Here is an 18527-nt window from a genome sequence, read left to right on the forward strand (position 1 = left end):
ATCACATCTGCATGCTCTGTCTCTCCCTCCTTCTCTGTGACTCCCAACCCGCCTTGCACCAGTTAAGGGCCTCCCGTTTTCTTACACAGCCATGTGGCAACAGCTTTGCTACAGATGGTGGATAATTTAGTCACATAAAAAAAGCTGAGGCCTGCTCTTCCCCCTCCTTTACAGATAACTCTGGCAGCAGCACAGAGATTTCTCCAGGCCTGGAAGCTATTAAGGCTCGTTTCCAGCACCCTTGAATGACCAGGCTTCTTTCTGGCCTTCAATCAAGCTGTCTGAGAGACAGACGTTTCGATGGGTCTTGGGTTCTGACCCTGGAACAGGGCATGGGCACACGGGAGAGGACATCACCCCATCTGCATAAATCCCCTCTCTCGCACCCAGTTTGGGTCTTCAGCTGACAACCATCGCGCAGAAAACGTCAGCTCTCAGCTGAAGGAACGTTGACTCTGGGTGCTCTCCTTCCCCGCAGCGTCAAACCACTGGTAAAAACAATCTGCTTCATAGCTAACGTATATATTCTGCAAAAACTGAAACTCCACAAAACCCACGGAGAAAAGCAGCAAGACCTCTACGCCAAAATACTTCGCAGCTAACGAGCAAAGTAAATTCAGCTCCATCCGGCGAGCCAACAGACCTCTACGGGGCCATCGCGAGCTCAGCGTTAAATGCTTTGTACTCGTGCGCTCGAACACAGAAATTGCAGCTATTTTTCCTTTCTTTTTTTTTTTTTTAGAGCAATTAGAGAGTTGAAAGTCAGCCAAAGTTATCTGCCATTATTTTCATCATCTGCCTGAAAATCAAAAAAAATTTTTGACCTTGAAATAATAGTTTTAAAAAAAGATAGGACAGATGATTATCCAGCCAGTGCTAACGACCAAACTAACATTTCAGCAGCTAATAACACCGTTAATTAAAGTCAAATGTTGCACCACATTGCTCTTAGCACTGACTGGGCAACCAAGATTCATTTAGTGCTTGTACAGCTTTTCCTAGACCTACTGGTGTCAAAGAGAGCCGGACATCTCACGCACGAGGCTTAAATCACACCTTTAACCTGTACAGCACCACGACCGGCTTGGACCTATTTTTACACTTCTGTTTCACATTTTAAAAGTTAATTGACTTCCAAGAGAAAAGGGAGAGGGGGAGAAAGCCATGCTCTAGCTCTTTAGAATACACAGCTGCACAGTAATGCTGCAGAATGCTGTTTAACACAGACACAGGGTTTGGAGCAGAGTTACAGCACGCTGACGACAGTTCACCAACCTGTTGAACACACTCGGAGTCGGGCTGTGATCTCGGTCCCTTTCCCTGTCCCTGGTACGTTCGCGCTCTCGGTCGCGGTCCCGGTCGCGATCCCGCTCCCGATCTCGGGATCGCTCTCTCTCCCGTTCCCTGTCCTTCTCTCTCCGTGCGTAGTAATCCCACTGTTTGCTGGTGTCCATCAGACTAGACCACGAGGGAGCAGAACCTGCAAGGTGCGGAAAGGTGACTAAAGAAAAAGATGCAGGTATTAGAAAGAACAAAATCAGGTACCACATGAAAACTGTAGTACTACTTATGCATGAAAACGCAGATGTTTGTCAGCCTCCTCCAATGACATTTTCAAATCTTCCCCTTTCACGTAACATTTAATTTTGAGCAAACTCTGCATTTTAATAGATGTCCCTGGCACTCATTTAAATACTCATTATGAAGATGTACAGAACCAGGATGCACACCGCAAAGGCTGTCTACATCCTTTTGAAAGAAAAAAAAAAAAATATTGTGCAAAGATATGCTGAAAGGATCTGATCTTCCACGGTCAAATGGCTTTGTTTTGGGGGAACAACAAAACAAAACCAACCAGAAAACAAAACTGCCTTTGAAACTCAGTGGCTCTGAAAGTACAGATCAGAAAAACAAGGAGAAAGGATGCTTCCAACTTTATATTTAGATGCTACTATTTTTATGTTTTGTCCTTTAAAATAATTGTATTTAAAATACAATGTTAGTTAGAATGTCCTCATTCACTGATTTATATGCTACACTGTGCTTTGCCATACTTTTCTGATTACAGAATGTAACAGCAACTTTAGAAATGTCTTCCATAAATTCATCCTGGGGAGAAGAAATAATGCTCCCTCTTAATGCTTTGTAAGACAGCATTTTGAATGCATACTCATCACAACCACTATTACCACTAAAATATAACAGGTTCACAAAATTGGGCATATAAAAGATTATTCTTCAGAAGCTAAGAAGGAAGACATAATGCTGTCTCACATGCTTTTTAGGCAACCAGCAATGGGAAGAGAGAGGGGACACGCTTCTCCATAGCTTTCTGCCAATTCCAATGTAATAAAGAGCTACCGCTCTTCACGCCCCGGTTGCTCTGTCCTGCCCTCCCTCTCCACCAGCCCGGTGAGCGTATCCTGTGAGTAGGAGCTACGGGCTGTAGTATTTATCTGGAAAGAGCACTCTCTAGTGGACTTACAGTACAGAGGACTTCCCACTCTCTGCTTATCTGCCTTCCTAGCCAATGATAACATGGCCTTCAATAAATCGTTTGTTATGAGTTCCACTTCATGATCTATAACATGAGAACAACATTCACTTGACTCTGTGGTGTCACAGAGAGATATTCATAGCATCATCAACACCAACATCCACTCAACAACGTGAAGTGCGTTACTGACGCTGTACGCAACACCGGCGAGCTCTAAAGCCAGCGGCTTCTCCCGACAGCTCCGTTCCGACCGCCTTGCCTACGACGGCGGGGGTATGCCTGCCCCGGCAAGCTCTGGCAGCAGCTGAAGACAGCAGTTTGCCAAGCGTCCGAAGGAGGAATACAAGAGGCCTTCTGAGCAGGCAGCGGAGCAGGAAAAAAAAACACATCATTGTTAAAACACATTTGCAATGAAAAGCCTGATAATGCTTTAAAAAAAGCATTGATGTGAGGTTTTGCCACTAACAAAATGCTTGACACTGTTTCACTTCAGGGCTACAGAGAGTATGAGGAGTTAACAGAAAAAAACACCCCCATACAATAGTATGTTGTTCATTATACTGCCAAAACCTGAAATTCTTCTAAGGAAAGCAGCCAGAAATAGCAAAATAACAGCTGGACTTTAAAGACTGCTAATTTCCTTGAGCTGCCACTATGTCAACAACGTACGTATGGTCTACGAGACGTGAACACACCGGCTGCCAGAATATTCTGATAGAAAGTGTAAACTTAAATTTAACTTTAAACGTATACTACAAAACAATTATTCTTCTTAATGGCAGTATAAACTTTCACGATAAATTTTGGTTACTCCCTCCCATCTGCAGTAATTCTCAGAGAGAAGTACGCCGTTTCCACCCCAGTAACTGGAGATAAACCAGTTCTTTGAGTGCATTTTTACACCTAGATTTTCACCAGGAATTACTCACAGCACACCAGAAGCTATGTGCGTTTTCTACTATGAACTGGTGTTCTGCGTTTACTACTTGAAGTAACTTGTCATTTCTACTATCTCTACATGGATTATTCCATTACTTTCTACAAAAAGCAAGACACTTCCAAAGTTTAACTCTGATTTTATTTTTCAAACAGGAAGAGAGGGAGCTCTGAACAGCCCATCGTTTCGGAGACGGTTGAAACATTTAAAGCTGCGTGGTGTCACAGTCTAAGGCGAACTATTAACACATCTTCTTTGTGCCTCAAAAAATACTGACTCTAATGCTAAATATCTTGCAAGTTCGTAAGGTATAAAGAACATTTTTAGAGCACAGAGCAGAGAAATGCTGGAGGAAGAAGCGAACAAGCATACAACGCCGGTCGCTTCACTGGCAGACCAAGTGCGGTGCCGTACATTGACCGCTCGATAAAATTCAAAGATCTCATGGCAAAGGTAGCCCTGAACTAAGCAAGCATTGACGGGCTAACTGAAGAAACTGCCTCGATGCAGTGGAAGAGCACAAAGACAAAACAGATATTCCTGAAGCTACAAATTCAGAATATTCTTTTATTATGCAATCTTCCCAGTGGGTGTGCAGTGGGAAACATGTGAAAAGGCACCAAGGCGTGAGATCAGCAGTTCCAGCAGGCAGGAGAAAGGTCAGAGCCATAGTCAAGATCAGCATTTTTTGCAGCATGTTCCATGGGCTCATCTTCGCCCACATTTTCAACAAAGCCATGAACCATACGGACTGGCAAAGAAGGCAACAGTTGGAGATTCGGTGTTATCATCCAAAGCAACTATTGAATAAATATATTTAGCAACTCTTAATTAAAATGATCATCTGTACCCTACTGCACCACTCAGCCCTCAATTTACTGAAGTTCTGATGCACAGAGAGCACTGGTAAAATACTCCTCACATTGAGAGACTGGGACTGGTGGAGTTAAGATGATGGGCAGGAAAACACCTTTCACTGAGAGATGAATAACAGCAGTAACATGCTGCTGAGCCTCTACAGATCCAAAAATGCATATGCCAGACACAGCTCAGTTTGCTTTGTGCAGTAAATATGAAAGCTTTTGTCACAACAGGGTGCCAGATACGTTGGCAAAATGGGAGCAGACTGGGAAGACGGGAGCAGACTGTGCTCCTTGGTCTCCACAACCAAAGGCAAACACAATTTTGTCACCCTGCTGAAGAAATTCAAGTTCAATGTTGGCATGAGCACAGGGACAGTCAGCTTTCATACATGGGTACTGCGACAACGTAAGCAAGCCATCACCCCTGAAGGTCAGCAGCAAACTTGGAAATGTTGTTGTGTCCCTGACAATACTTGACAGCAGAGCAAATTCTAACCAGAGAGATTCCAAAGTGAAAAGCATTCTAAATTGGAGACTACATATTAAATGTGATGGGCATACTAATGACTGTGAGACTGCTTTCCTTACGATGCTCTGCATGGCTGTAGAAGTTAAAGCTTCAGCAAAATAGAATCATAGAATCATAGGTTGGAAAAAACCTCTAAGATCATTGAGTCCAACCACCAACCCAACACCCCATGCCTGCTAAACCATGTCCTCAAGTGCCACATCTACAGGTTTTTGAAACCCCTCCAGGGATGGGGACTCCACCACCTCCTTGGGCAGCCTGGTCCAATGCCTGACCAATAGCCACTTGGGTATCTCAGCTGTCTGCCTCAGCTTTACCGTTTTGCTAAAACTTCAGCAAACACAGTTCAATTCTTGCTAAAAAAGGAGTTACTGTAAAGCAGCTGTTTGCCCACATTAAGCATTCTTGAAAATACAACAAGCTTCCAGACACGAAAGCAAACACTTGGTAACTCATGAGGATCCTTTCAACGTCAACAAAGTACCACTTGTTACTCCATCCACTGCTCCAACTTCAAGAACTTCCAAGCCATTCAGAAACGTCGCTTTGGATATCCTCTCTAAAGACTCACGAACATTTTGGAGCTACACTATCTGATCATTTGATCTGTGCTGAACGTTATGTATGCCCAGAACCGGACAGAACTTTCTCCTCCCAGCAGTTAGGGACCAAAGGAACAACGAGCAAGGAGACAGAAACAGTCAGCTGGAAGAAAAGGCACCAGGTATGGGGCTGGAGGGCAGATGCACTAAAGGCAGAGGCAGTGACTTGCAATACGGAAGCTCCTGCACCTCCACCGGGGCAGTCACAGAATCACAGAATCACAGAATAGTAGGGGTTGGAAGGGACCTCTGTGGGTCATCTAGTCCAACCCCCTGCCGAAGCAGGGTCACCTACAGCAGGCTGCACAGGACCTTGTCCAGGCGGGTCTTGAATATCTCCAGAGAAGGAGAATCCACAACCTCCCTGGGCAGCCTGTTCCAGTGCTCCGTCACCCTCAGAGAGAAGAAGTTCCTCCTCATGTTCAGACGGAACTTCCTCTGCTTCAGTTTGTGCCCATTGCCCCTTGTCCTGTCACTGGGCACCACTGAAAAGAGCTTGGCCCCATCCTCCTGACACCCACCCTTCAGATATTTGTAGGCATTTATAAGGTCCCCTCGCAGCCTTCTCTTCTTCAGGCTGAACAAGCCCAGTTCCCTCAACCTCTCCTCGTAGTGGAGATGCTCCAGTCCCCTCACCATCCTTGTAGCCCTCCGCTGGACTCTCTCCAGTAGCTCTTCATCCTTCTTGAACTGGGGAGCCCAGAACTGGACACAGTACTCCAGATGAGGCCTCACCAGGGCAGTGTAGAGGGGAAGGAGAACCTCCCTCGTCCTGCTGGCCACACTCTTCTTGATGCACCCCAGGATCCCATTGGCTTTCTTGGCAGCCAGGGCATACTGCTGGCTCATGGTTAACCTGTTGTCCACCAGGACACCCAGGTCCCTCTCCGCAGAGCTGCTCTCCAGCAGGTCCACCCCAAGCCTGTACTGGTGCATGAGGTTGTTCCTCCCCAGGTGCAGGACCCTGCACTTGCCCTTGTTGAACCTCATCACCAGTACAGACTGGGTGGCAAACTGATGGAGAGCAGCCCTGCAGGGAAGGACTTTGGGATACTGGTGGATGAGAAATTAAATATGAGCCAGCAACGTGAGTTTGCAGCCCAGAAAACCAACCATATCCTGGGCTGCCTAAAAAGCAGCGTGGCCAGCAGGTCGAGGGAGGGGATTCTTCCTCTGGGTGCTCTTCTGAGACCCCCACCTGGAGTCCTGCCTGCAGCTCTGGGACCCCCAGCACAAGAAAGACATGTTAGAGCACGTCCAGAGGAGGGCCATGAAAATCACCAGAGAGCTGGAACATCTCTCCTAGGCTGTTCAGCCTACAAAAGAGCAGGCTCTGAGGAGACCTTAATGTGGCCTTTCAATACTTAAAGCGGGCTTGTAAGAAAGATGGAGAGACTTTACCAGAGCCTGTAGTGACAGGACAAGGGGTAATGGTTTTAAACTGAAAAAGGTAGGTTTAGATTGGACATAAGGAAGAAATTCTTCCCCATGAGGGTGGTGAGACCCTGGCCCAGGCTGCCCAGAGAAGCTGTGGCTGCCCCCTCCCTGGCAGTGCTCAAGGCCAGGTTGGATGGGGCTTGGAGCACCCTGGTCTGGTGGAAGGGGTCCCTGCCCATGGCATGGGGGTTGGACTAGATGACCTACAAGGTCCCTTCCAACCCAAACCATTCTACAATTCTATATTTATTCTATCTTCCCAATTTGGGCTAGGTCAGGATGAAGCTGACATCTCAGTATTGCTATTTATCTCATGGCTCGAGAAGCAGAGCCGTGCTAGGTAACTCTTCTAAAGTCACTGTGGGCTCGGTGGACGTCCCTTTGATTGCATATAATGAAACTTCTGTTTTGGATCACTGTTACTATAAAACCAGAAAGCGATGTTTTTCAGCTTCAGATTTTCTCCATAACATTAACCAAAACAAAGAAAAGACTGATTTTTGCAAGAGGATAGCTGAAGTTATGGTACAGTTTTTCAAAGGAGAGGTGCAGCACTCAAGATTTCTCAATGATTGGTGTTGCTGCTTAAAATTCTGATTATACCTCGACAGCGCTTGTTCTCCTGCTTTAAATCCTATCAGTTCTTAAAAAACTCTCCCTGACTTGTGGTCCATATTACAGTGTATTATTGTTTAAAATAATAGTTCTGCAAAAGCAGCATGGAAAGATATCCAGCACACAAATAAGTAAGCAAAACAACAGCATCTACCAACAGCTGTTAAATTGCAACAGCATGTAGCTGTTTACAATGGTAGGCAATAAGCTTTCATACTGAAACACTGAAAGGACGTGTTTTGACTCTTAGCTAAAACCCTGACAAGTATATCAAACAATTTGATCTAGCACTGGTCAAAATTTTCAAAGCCAGCAAGCTTACTCACCACTGCCATATGAAAATGCACGAACAGAACGACCATCATAGCCAGAAGAATGTCCACTGTTGGAAAGAAAATCCATGTAAAAATCCAGTTTTACCATCAAAGCTACCTCCATTAATAAATACATACTTTTAATCTCATTCCTCTGAATTCTTACCACCATACGGACTAAAACAAAGAGTTTGTTATAAATGGATTTAAGGTCTCCATTCTGAGCATGACTAATTAAGAAAGTATAGACACAAATATGTAAATTTCATGTTTTACTATGGGTGAAAATAGCATTCTCTCTTCTTAAACTTTAAAGCAAGCAATATCCATATCATCAAAGCCGTTCTTTCGTATTTTCAATGAATTTTCTATTTCAAATGTTTCTCGTATCTTAAGATGTTTCTACACAGATACTGAATTCAATCTCCAATTCCTTGGAAGTGCTTCATCCATGAATGGAGGCACTCTCATTCTTTCTGTTAAAAAGTACGTATGTAAGCGTGTCTAAGAACAGGTGGACTTCAAATGTGTAGTTCTATAAATGAACTATTAAATTAACTACATATTTTCTAGGCTGACTTCTTTCAGTGGGAGCCAAGAAGTAGGTAAAAACCAGAAAGGTTAAAACGATGGTATGTGCACAGGACATAATTCATACTTCTTCCATGACTTTTAGCACTTCCTACGTAACTTGAATGAATTATCTTTGCAATATTTAAGCTAAGTGTTATTTCTGTTCTTGAGGCACTTGAACATTAAGAAGTAAGTTTTGGGTTAGCCTAGTTTAAAAGCAAAACAAAAAGAATGATAACAAAATGCCAATGTTAACAACTAAAAGTATGACATTTAGTTCCTAGCTTCCACAATAAACTTGATTTTATATACATAAAATGTTTATACATAAACATTAACGACAAGTAAATGCAACAACTGCTGCTTAACAGTCAGAAGCAGCAGTCACTCACAGCAACTGTCACTATGAAATAATAAATTTACTTCCATGCACATCAAACACATCCAATAACTTTTTTTTTTTTCTGAATTAAATCAGATGAGGATTTTCTCCGAGATTTGCCATCATCATCCTGTAGCATATACGGTAATAAAATTTTCAGTTTCAAAGGAACAGATGTATGCACCTTCCTTCAGTGAAATCCAAAGGACGGGCAAGAGGCTTGCGCCACCTTCTTAAATGAGCTTTGCATATGACCTGGTTTGGGCCTCTAGCAAAATAGAAATACTTTTCAAGGGCTGTGCTAACTTTTTTTTTCTTCCTTCTATATGTGTGTGTATATACATAGATATATATATACACACACACCCGTATGCATATAACTTGTGTATAAAAAGGTATTGAAAAAAATACTGTTAGGCCTATTAAAGCCAAACAGTTAGAACAAACACAGTAGAAACACAAATTTGGATTCCAGGGAACTCTGGCATTTCCTACAGTTTATGAGGGCTTGAATCCGCGGCCAGATTGCTTATTCCCACTTACAGAAAAGGATATGGTAGCTGACAACTACACGGTTCGCTTAAATAAGCCTTCAGACTACTAAAGAATACTTCAACAATCATTACCTTGACTTTGTTCTTACGTCTTGGCATTGATATAGTCTCATAGCTCAATTAAACTAATTAAGCGGTGAAGTAACCTACTCCAAAGAATATTAAGTGTCAGACAGGTGAGACTACTACTGTAGAAATACTGTAAAAATCTGAAACGGTCTCCCCGATCCCAGAGAAAACCCATAAAACACTGGATAAGAGTCCTTACTCCTGTACAGAGTATTAATTAATTGTACAGAATACTAATTAATTGCTTTAGGAGATTTCAAACAGATAATCACCTTTCTAGCGTGGGTATGAGGGCAGGTGGAGGGCCGCCAGGTGGTGGTGGAAAGCCTGTAATAATAAATCAGGTGAGGGAGGGAAAAAAAAAACCCAAACCAGCATGAACACATAAAAGAACCAGGCTCAGCGTACAATGGCAAACAAGTTCCAGAGAGTACAAAGCAAAAATTGTTTCTCGCTGTGTAAATAGGTTTTATTTTGTAAGACTGAGAACTATTTCCCAGCTTCACAAAGGCAGAGTATTAAATATTATCAGTGCTTCAAATCAAATACCTTATCAGTCTTAAAAATACAATAATTTAGAAGCATAGGAAAATTCCCGAGTATCTAACAATATTTAATAAACAACAATAACTAGCATTTTTCTTGAAAAAAAGAATGGAAAGAAAAGAAGGTAGCACACCTCTAAGAAACAGGCTCATTAGGTCCACCAGTCAACAGCATTTTCATACATTTTCTTTTCTGCCTGGCATCAAAATAACTGAGCCTACATTCATACATACAGTTTTGTATTTATGAACTTTTATCTATATAACTAAAAGGAAGTTGGTAAGTTGCACATCAGTTCAGTTTTCACTTCTTAACCAACGGTGGAAAAAAAATCTAAGAGAGTTTACCTGGTGGTGGCACTGTTATTGGTATACCTAAAAAGACAACAAATAATACATCGGTTATAGTAGCATTTTATGCTTATTATCTGTAGATCTAAAATCAGATTGAGCTATCACCACATAAATGATCAAGAAGAATGACAATTTATTTTCTGCGTCCTCAGATCAAGATCTCACATTCATACCATTTTCTAAGATTTTATGCCAGCCTTGTGAAACCTGCCTTTTTGTTGAAATTCCTGTTCTTCAGGATCTTCTTTAATCAGAGACAAAGATAATGAAGAATGACTCTGGGTCTCAAAATCAGAATTAAATCGATAACCCTGTAATGTTTAGTATCCAGACGGAAAGTAACAACCCATAGAATGCATTTGCCTTATTTTATATTCCATGACTTGATGCAAGGAAATCAGCTGGCCTCTGACCTTTAGTAGTTTACTACAGGAAGCTGCAGGTCCACATGAACACAATATTCCAGCAACAGCAAGCATTACAGACTTTTTTCAGTCAATGCTATGCCACACTGCAACTATTTGTTCAGTTGCTACTTGGAGGGGAAAAAAACCTGTTTGGTACTTGGTATTTTCTTGCAAATATCTGAGAAAGGAGCATCCTTTAACACAAACACATCCACAAGCTGTTCTCTGGTTTTCACACCTAGACGAGCTGTTCTGAATCTAACTAAAAGCTGAGAAATCGTTCCCAACTCCATTAGCTGACCTAACAAAATACACTGCCTCAGCATACCAACCTACCTGATTTGATAAGGAAAAGAATGATTACAAGGTAAAAACCATTCGTGCACTTTAAAGGACCTTGTCTTCTCACACTTTGCAGAGAACTAGCTTGACCTCAATTATTGAACGCACAAAAGACTGCCACATGAAAATAATAAACTGGGCTAAAACAGTATCATCAGAAAACAGACTGCTTCACCAGGCCTAAAGCTCCTTCACTTGCAAGCACCTCGGCTTCATGTAAAAAAAAAGTACTTTCAATCTGACCACTCTCTGCGAGACTTCGGGGAGGAGAGGGAAGAGAGAACGTTGCCAAGTGCTTTCATCAGTTCTGTCGTGACTGCATAAACACCCAGACAGCAGAGCAGCCAGAGCCACTTAAATTAAACCCCATCTCATTCACGTGCCAGACTTCATCATTCAGAGAATCTCCTAGATGTACTGGCCACCGCAGGATTAATTTTAGGTATGTATCATTAGTTCAGCACAGGTATCATAATGTCTAGAAATGCCCACTGCTCCCAGACTGCCTCGGCAGCAGGACAGAACGAAGGAATCTGCAAGCTGAGGAAGAGGAACCAGTATCAACGTTCACTAATTGCCGGTGATTTCACCGATGTGAATTCTTACCAGAATTAATCCTATAGGACTAAACGAATTGTGAAACAAAATTGAGGTTTCTGTCCAATCCCGAAGATTTCAAATCTAATTTAAAACCTAATCTCTCAGGCGAAATGTAAATTGGGAGAGAGTGAACCCCAAAAGCCGAATTTCTAAACTGCACGAGGCATTTTCTCTTCAACAACACACAAGCTCTCCCACGTGCGCTATCGTTGCTAAAAACACTGCAAATCACACCTTAAAGAGCTTGACAGTGTAACATTTAAAAGACCAAACACTCCTAATGAAAATTTCTAATAGAAAAATAATTTCTATTCATCTCTTTTGGTTAATTGTCCATCTTAATAGATTCTTCATGAGCCTACAACGTAGGAAATATGTATATACAAAAATAAAAATACCTCTGAGATAAAGTTACTCCAGTGACGTTAAGAACGTAAGCTAGAAAAATACCAGAAGTTCTCTCCAATTTCTTAATTTATTAGCTCTGTCTTACGATTAAAACACTTTCAATTGGTGCACTGAACCCTGGATATTGTTAGCACTGAACGTGGCGCTCAGCACTATGCACACAACCGCCTGGAAAGCCCTCAGCTACTGCTCTTTAGAAAAAGGAAGACACTCTGATGAAAATATGAATGTATTTCTCAGGATTTTATCTTGTGCAGAAATACAAATGAAAACCTCATCACAAGATTACAAACCAAATGAAAAATTTCACTTGGGAGCCATTCAAACAAAATTAAGACAGACTGAATACAACTAATCTCCAGAGACCAAATGTCCAAAAAATCTTAATGACTTGGTTAATGCAGGGTATTCTATTAAAAAACCCACACACAGGCATTTTTCCCCTCAAAAAACCTTTAAGAACATTTAAAGAGTCATGATTGATGAATCTATCATTTTAAGACAGGAGCTAATTTATTTGATGGTACCACAATGGAAGAAACATTCTTCTCCATACCAAGTCAGCACATAACACCGAAAAGATCCAAACAACATTATTTTTCCTTCACCTTCTTCACTAACACACAAGTGTGACACAAAACAAGAAACAGACAAACCCCATCAACTTCAGCTAATGGAAAATTAAGAATCTCTTAATTCTTCCCTCCTTCGCCTTCCACTAACATAGCGTATGAAAAATTCACAGAATCACAGACTGGTCGGGGTTGGCAGGGCCCTCTGTGGGTCACCCAACCCAACCCCCTGCCCAAGCAGGGTCACCCACAGCAGGCTGCACAGCACCGCGTCCAGGCGGGGCTGGAATATCTCCAGAGAAGGAGACTCCACAGCCTCCCTGGGCAGCCTGGGCCAGGGCTCCGTCACCCTCAGAGGGAAGAAGTTCTTCCTCGGGTTCAGATGGAGCTTCCTCGGCTTCAGTTTGTGCCCGTTGCCCCTTGTCCTGTCGCTGGGCACCACTGGAAAAAGTCTGGCCCCGTCCTCCTGACACCCACCCTGCAGATATTTATAAGCATTTCTAAGGTCCCCTCGCAGCCTTCTCCAGGCTGAACAAGCCCAGCTCCCTCAGCCTCTCCTCGTAGGGGAGATGCTCCAGTCCCTTCATCATCCTCATAGCCCTCCACTGGACTCTCTCCAGTACCTCCTCATCTTTCTTGAACTGGGGAGCCCAGAACTGGACACAGCACTCCAGATGGGGCCTCCCCAGGGCAGAGCAGAGGGGAAGGAGAACCTCCCTCGACCTGCTGCCCACACTCCTCCTCATGCACCCCAGGATGCCAGTGGCCTTCTTGGCACCCAGGGCACGCTGCTGGCTCATGGTCACCCTGTTGTCCCCCAGGACACCCAGGTCCCTCTCCTCAGAGCTGCTCTCCAGCAGGTCCAACCCAGCCTGTACTGGTGCCTGGGGTTGTTCCTCCCCAGGTGCAGGACCCTGCCCTTGCCCTTGCAGCGTCAGCAGCCAGTGAGTTCTTCTGAGAAGGAAAAAGACTCTGAAATATCGAGTCATTCCTTGCAACGCAGGGACTACCCTTGCGTTCCAGCGCGAGGAGGTGCCAGCGTAGAGGACGTCACACCCCCACAACGCGTGGCACTGCCGCAGCGATACACCTAAATCTAAATATCCAGACTTGTGTGTCAAAAGCAATCCAAACGGCGCTAGCGCAGCATTTTACCTAACGTGCTCGAAGTTGCTTTCAGGACATTGTGTACCACCCTACTAACTCCAGGCTGGTAAATATTCAGAGAAAACCAAGCAGGTTTTACTAAAGGAAAGCCATGCCACATGTGCTCCGCTTGCAGAGCAAGGAATCGAACACGGGAACTCTGCCACAGCTTAACAACATATTGCAAATTCGGTGAACTGTGTAATAGTCCACAGCAATGTAATATAACTCAACCTGGTATAAAAATTTCTTCTGCCACAGGCTAAACTAAGTCAAATTCTCTCTCCTTTATCACAAGATAAAAAGTACACACTTAGCTCGCCGGGGCCGAGCAGACGTACAGTGACTCGCTAAGCCCCGGTATGAGCCTACGCAGCCAAACTTCCCAAAGTTATGCAACAGAAGTTCCATACTTCAGAGTAATATTTTTTTTTTAATATCACAAATACATGTCACATTTTAACTACAGTCTTCAACCAAAACACATAAAACAAATTTTAAAGCCTGTTAAACAGAAGCATCAGTGTTCTTCTTCAGATTTAAATTACTCCAACACAGCAATAAACCAAGCAAACAAAAACCAACACATTTTTTGCCACAGCCAGGGATCTCCTAGGAGTATTTGCGAATTTTCTGCATTTGGCCCTTTGAATCTTTCCAGGATTCGTTCCTCAAAAAAGATCTGAATCACAAGAGTGAATGATTTCAGAACAAGAGATCTAACTTCAAAGCAAGATCCTTTTTCAAAGGGGCTTTTGGAGGATGTTTTATATTTGGAATACTTAAATTTTCTGGCAAGTAGTCCCGGTTTAATATTGAGTAAGAGTAGTTTTTTTTCCTCCTCCTCCACTGAACCTAGGAGGGATGGTAGATTCTATTTTAGGAACAGCTTTGAAGATAAAGAGCTGGCAACAGCACAATTAAAACACAGGCCTGAAGAAACCAAATCCACAGCTCTTAGTCGTTATTCTTGAAGCCACTCGAAGCACGGAAGGATGTCGAGGGAGACCTTCTGAACAAGTGCATGTCATAAACCTGTCTGTAAACCACCAGGCTGAGCCAAACCTGCCTGCTAGGTCTGTAACACACGTGGGTTTCTCCCACCTTTGGAAGCTCAGCAGGTGAGGGGGTCCATAAGGACAGTCCAGTACACCTGCACCACACCCCTGCACCAAGTACGTTTGGGGTGTCTGTCGGGGGTCCTCTCATGCTTTTAATAATGGACAACTCAAATCACCTTTCCTGTGCCACAATGACAGTAATTACTTTCTAAAAATTTGCAATGCATTACCTACACGATTTTATCAGACAGGTTTTAATACAGCTTAAAACCGTAGCTAGTGTTTGCATCACGTTCCTCTCCTTTCTGTCCCCCCCCACAGTAAGGAAACATCACAAAATTGCCAGAGCTGTAGCGTATTCTCTCTTCAGACACCCTATTTTTTGTATTTATGCACAAGAACTTGGAAGAGGGTACAGAATTATTTCATCTTTAAATCTCTCCCCCCTTCCGTTTCCTAGGTTGCACCGTTTTCCGTACGACCATCGCTGATGAAAGCCAGAGAGTCCCAGGCAGCAGGAGTTTATAGTTTTAAAATCAGCAGCAGCAACTGAAGAAAGCAACCTCTTCTATAAGCATTTAAGCCCTATAAACCCCCACACAAGGTCGCTGCACAGAAATAACAATGTTACTTCCTTGCTTATATGTAAGGGTGTTAACAGAGAACCTTCTAAAAGATTCCCTATGCCAACAGGACAGCAAGGAAACTGCTCAGCGTGATTTCAGAACCGGTCATGCAAAAGAATGCAAGGGACAAAAGGGGATAACAAGGAAAGTGGCTCCACCTTGAACCAGTATCTTCTATAAACAAATCCTTCACTTTCCTACTCAAATACTCCCCAAAGTTCCTCCTTCTATTTTCATTTCTAACTGACCGTCCTTTGTTCCTTGCCAAGTCCTTTTGAACTTAATTCCTTAAAACGACAGCACTCAGGTAACTGGATTATTTGTACAAATGCCCACGACACTCCCCTCAGTAAATTCCCATAAATATCAAGTTCCCGTAAACATTCAGTAAATTTCAAACCAGATTTAACAATGAGAAGAGTTCTCAAAGAGCTTTGATTCCACTACGACTCAGACCCAGGACGCTGGATACAAACATCAGGTGCTGAGAAGGCCTCTGACTGAAAGCAAGGATACGGCACAAATGTAATTCTTAGTGGGCTTTGGGGTATTAATACACTCTCTGAGGGGAAAGAGGAATTAAAGCTTTCATTGTTGATTTGACCTCAGACATCGGAGAATCCAGCTTCCGACACAAATGCCATACTTTCAGTTCAAATCTCTACAGCACTAACTGTAAAACAGCTTCTCACGTTTTCAGGGACACAAGATCCAATATTTGGTCTTTCAGTAAGCGTTTACTACTTGGGACTACGCTTACTGAGCAAGTAAAGACCAAATATTCTGTTTCTGCTCCACAGATGGATTTATGAAAAGAGAAGAACACAACATTATGGAATTCTACACGCACAGCCAAAGGCGCATGAAATGCGCTGTCTTTATCTCATAAAATATTTGGTGGCAACGCATCTCTCCCACCCAGTGTAGTGCAGGATATTTACCTGGTGGGGGAATCAGAGGTGGAGCAGTACTGACAGTTGGAGGGGGTGGGAGGAAAGGAGGTGGTGGAAGGTGGGTAGGTGGAGCTCCTGGAGGGAAAAATGGAGGTGGCTTGGTAAAATTGTCTACTTCAGGATTAGATCGTTCTGAAAGAACCTGTAAAAATATCAAACTATAGTTACGATTGCTATGTCAAAAGGGTAGAAGATAGGTTTCCTCTCTTTCCAGTTACTACAACAGGACAGTACTACTTCTGCACCTGAAGAGCCATACTCAGATGGTTTAAGTTCCTTCTGCATCCCTACGTCCAGTGGCCCACACTTGCCAAGGACGTCTGAGGGCCTAAGAGCTGCAAACAGGGAACTTCAAATGTGAGATCTGAGAGGGAATATAAACCATCAGATTATGGCCCAAAACATCATCTTAAATTTATATATATAGGAAAATATTTTAAAAACCAATACAAAAAGCAAGACTTTAAATTACTTAAACACTGTGAGATGAAAAACATAGGGCAGCATTTTCAATATAAGCACTACAAGCCATTCTTATTTGCATTGTTTAACCTTAACCTAAGCTGGCATGAAAATGCAGCCAGGCCACCAAGCAACCGTGATTCTTCTCCATAGGTAAGTGAGGAGGGAAAAAGTGTACTAAATCTTAAAGCATTTAATTGTTTCTTAAAATAATCCAAGCCCATAAAGATGAAAATCATAAAGACTAATCTTACAATTTATGGTAAAAAAATACAATATTGTTTTTTAAAAAGTATCATCAACTATTTATTTCTTCACATCTTATTTTTAAAGGACTGCATTTCTCCAACTGCTTTCGAAGAGGCTTTCACTTTCAGCATTAGTGTCTGGCAGCAACAGGGGAGAAATGGACAGTCCGCTGAAATATTTATCTTTGACACTTAGCAAACAAAACACGATCCCATGCAGATCTAGCAGAGCCAGTGCTGTCTCCTGGACTGCCAGTCTGCAATATTGCTCATTTCCTTTCAGTAAGAAGTACAGCAAAACATTTATCTTCTGAAATATATCAAATATTTCATCTCAGCATATTTCAATGAACTACCACAACTTACAGCTACTTCTGTATCACTCATTCACACACACTGAAATGTTCTGGTCGGAAGCTATAGGGAAAGCAACAGTGTCTCTGAGCCTAAGATAGGTGTAAATCTGCAGTATAAAACCTGTATGTTGCTGTTCTCGTTAGCACGCCGTCGTCCTTCCACCCTGCTGATGGTGATGGTCTGTCCGATCACATCTATCGCGCCAGGTAATCGCCTGCAACACAGGACAACCAGAATCAGCACGCGGAATTACAACAGGAAAGAAAAGAAAAAGAAAGAAAGAGAAAGAGAAAGAGAAAGAGAAAGAGAAAGAGAAAGAGAAAGAGAAAGAGAAAGAGAAAGAGAAAGAGAAAGAGAAAGAGAAAGAGAAAGAGAAAGAGAAAGAGAAAGAGAAAGAGAAAGAGAAAGAGAAAGAGAAAGAGAAAGAGAAAAGAGAGAGAAGCAAGTCTTACGGACTTCTCTCAGCCTAAATGCCACAAGTTCCTTCTCCGGTATAAAACAGAAAAGATCATTTCTGAAGAACATTCAATTCGCAGAACTATGCAAGTGTGCAGAACTAAAAAACACAGCAATAAAGACTCTTGCAGGATGAAGGCTGACTCTCCACATTCTCCTTCCCCCCTCTACAAGATAGTAAATAATAATAAAACAGTTCTATTTTTTAAAAAAGCAACAATACATTGAGATCATAAAAAACCTCAGTAAGGAAAGAATACATTAAAGAGAACTTCTACAAAAATCTAAAGTAAAATAGTCACGAGCTAATCATTAGGAAGAATTTCTAAAGTGCAAGAAACCATACTGGAGGATTCCATGGAACATCAAGCAAAGGCAAGTCAGGAGGCAGAAATAAACCCAAGCCAACCCTACCATGCGTGCTCCCGAGACTGCGGCACGTACTGCAGGAAATCAGCTGCCAGCGCTCTTACCGTGTCTTAATATCTTAATAACTTACCAGTCTTAATATCAACCAGAAAATGAATGAAACGAGTAGACACCGACTCTTGAATTAAACCTCGCAGGAAACTCAAAGGCAGCTTAGACCAGCCATTTATACTTCTGTTCCTTCGTTTT

General features: G+C 42.7%; 1 protein-coding gene across 5 annotated transcripts in view; it reads right to left on the minus strand.

The window, feature by feature from the left end:
- FIP1L1 (factor interacting with PAPOLA and CPSF1) overlaps positions 1-18527 on the minus strand; it is a 46169-nt gene that overhangs the window by 6379 nt on the left and 21263 nt on the right. For 4 of the 5 annotated variants that reach the window (XM_075421994.1, XM_075421997.1, XM_075421996.1 and 1 more), the window contains 6 exons: positions 17574-17667; positions 16375-16528; positions 10266-10292; positions 9645-9699; positions 7807-7862; positions 1276-1501 (listed from right to left, as the gene is read on the minus strand). In XM_075421994.1, coding sequence (XP_075278109.1) covers positions 1276-1501; positions 7807-7862; positions 9645-9699; positions 10266-10292; positions 16375-16528; positions 17574-17667 — 612 coding nt within the window. The remainder of the gene's footprint in view (positions 1-1275; positions 1502-7806; positions 7863-9644; positions 9700-10265; positions 10293-16374; positions 16529-17573; positions 17668-18527) is intronic. The other variant, XM_075421995.1, reaches the window with a different exon arrangement.

This window comes from Opisthocomus hoazin, chromosome 5 (assembly GCF_030867145.1).
Source record: "Opisthocomus hoazin isolate bOpiHoa1 chromosome 5, bOpiHoa1.hap1, whole genome shotgun sequence".
Classification (NCBI taxonomy): Eukaryota; Metazoa; Chordata; class Aves; order Opisthocomiformes; family Opisthocomidae; genus Opisthocomus; species Opisthocomus hoazin.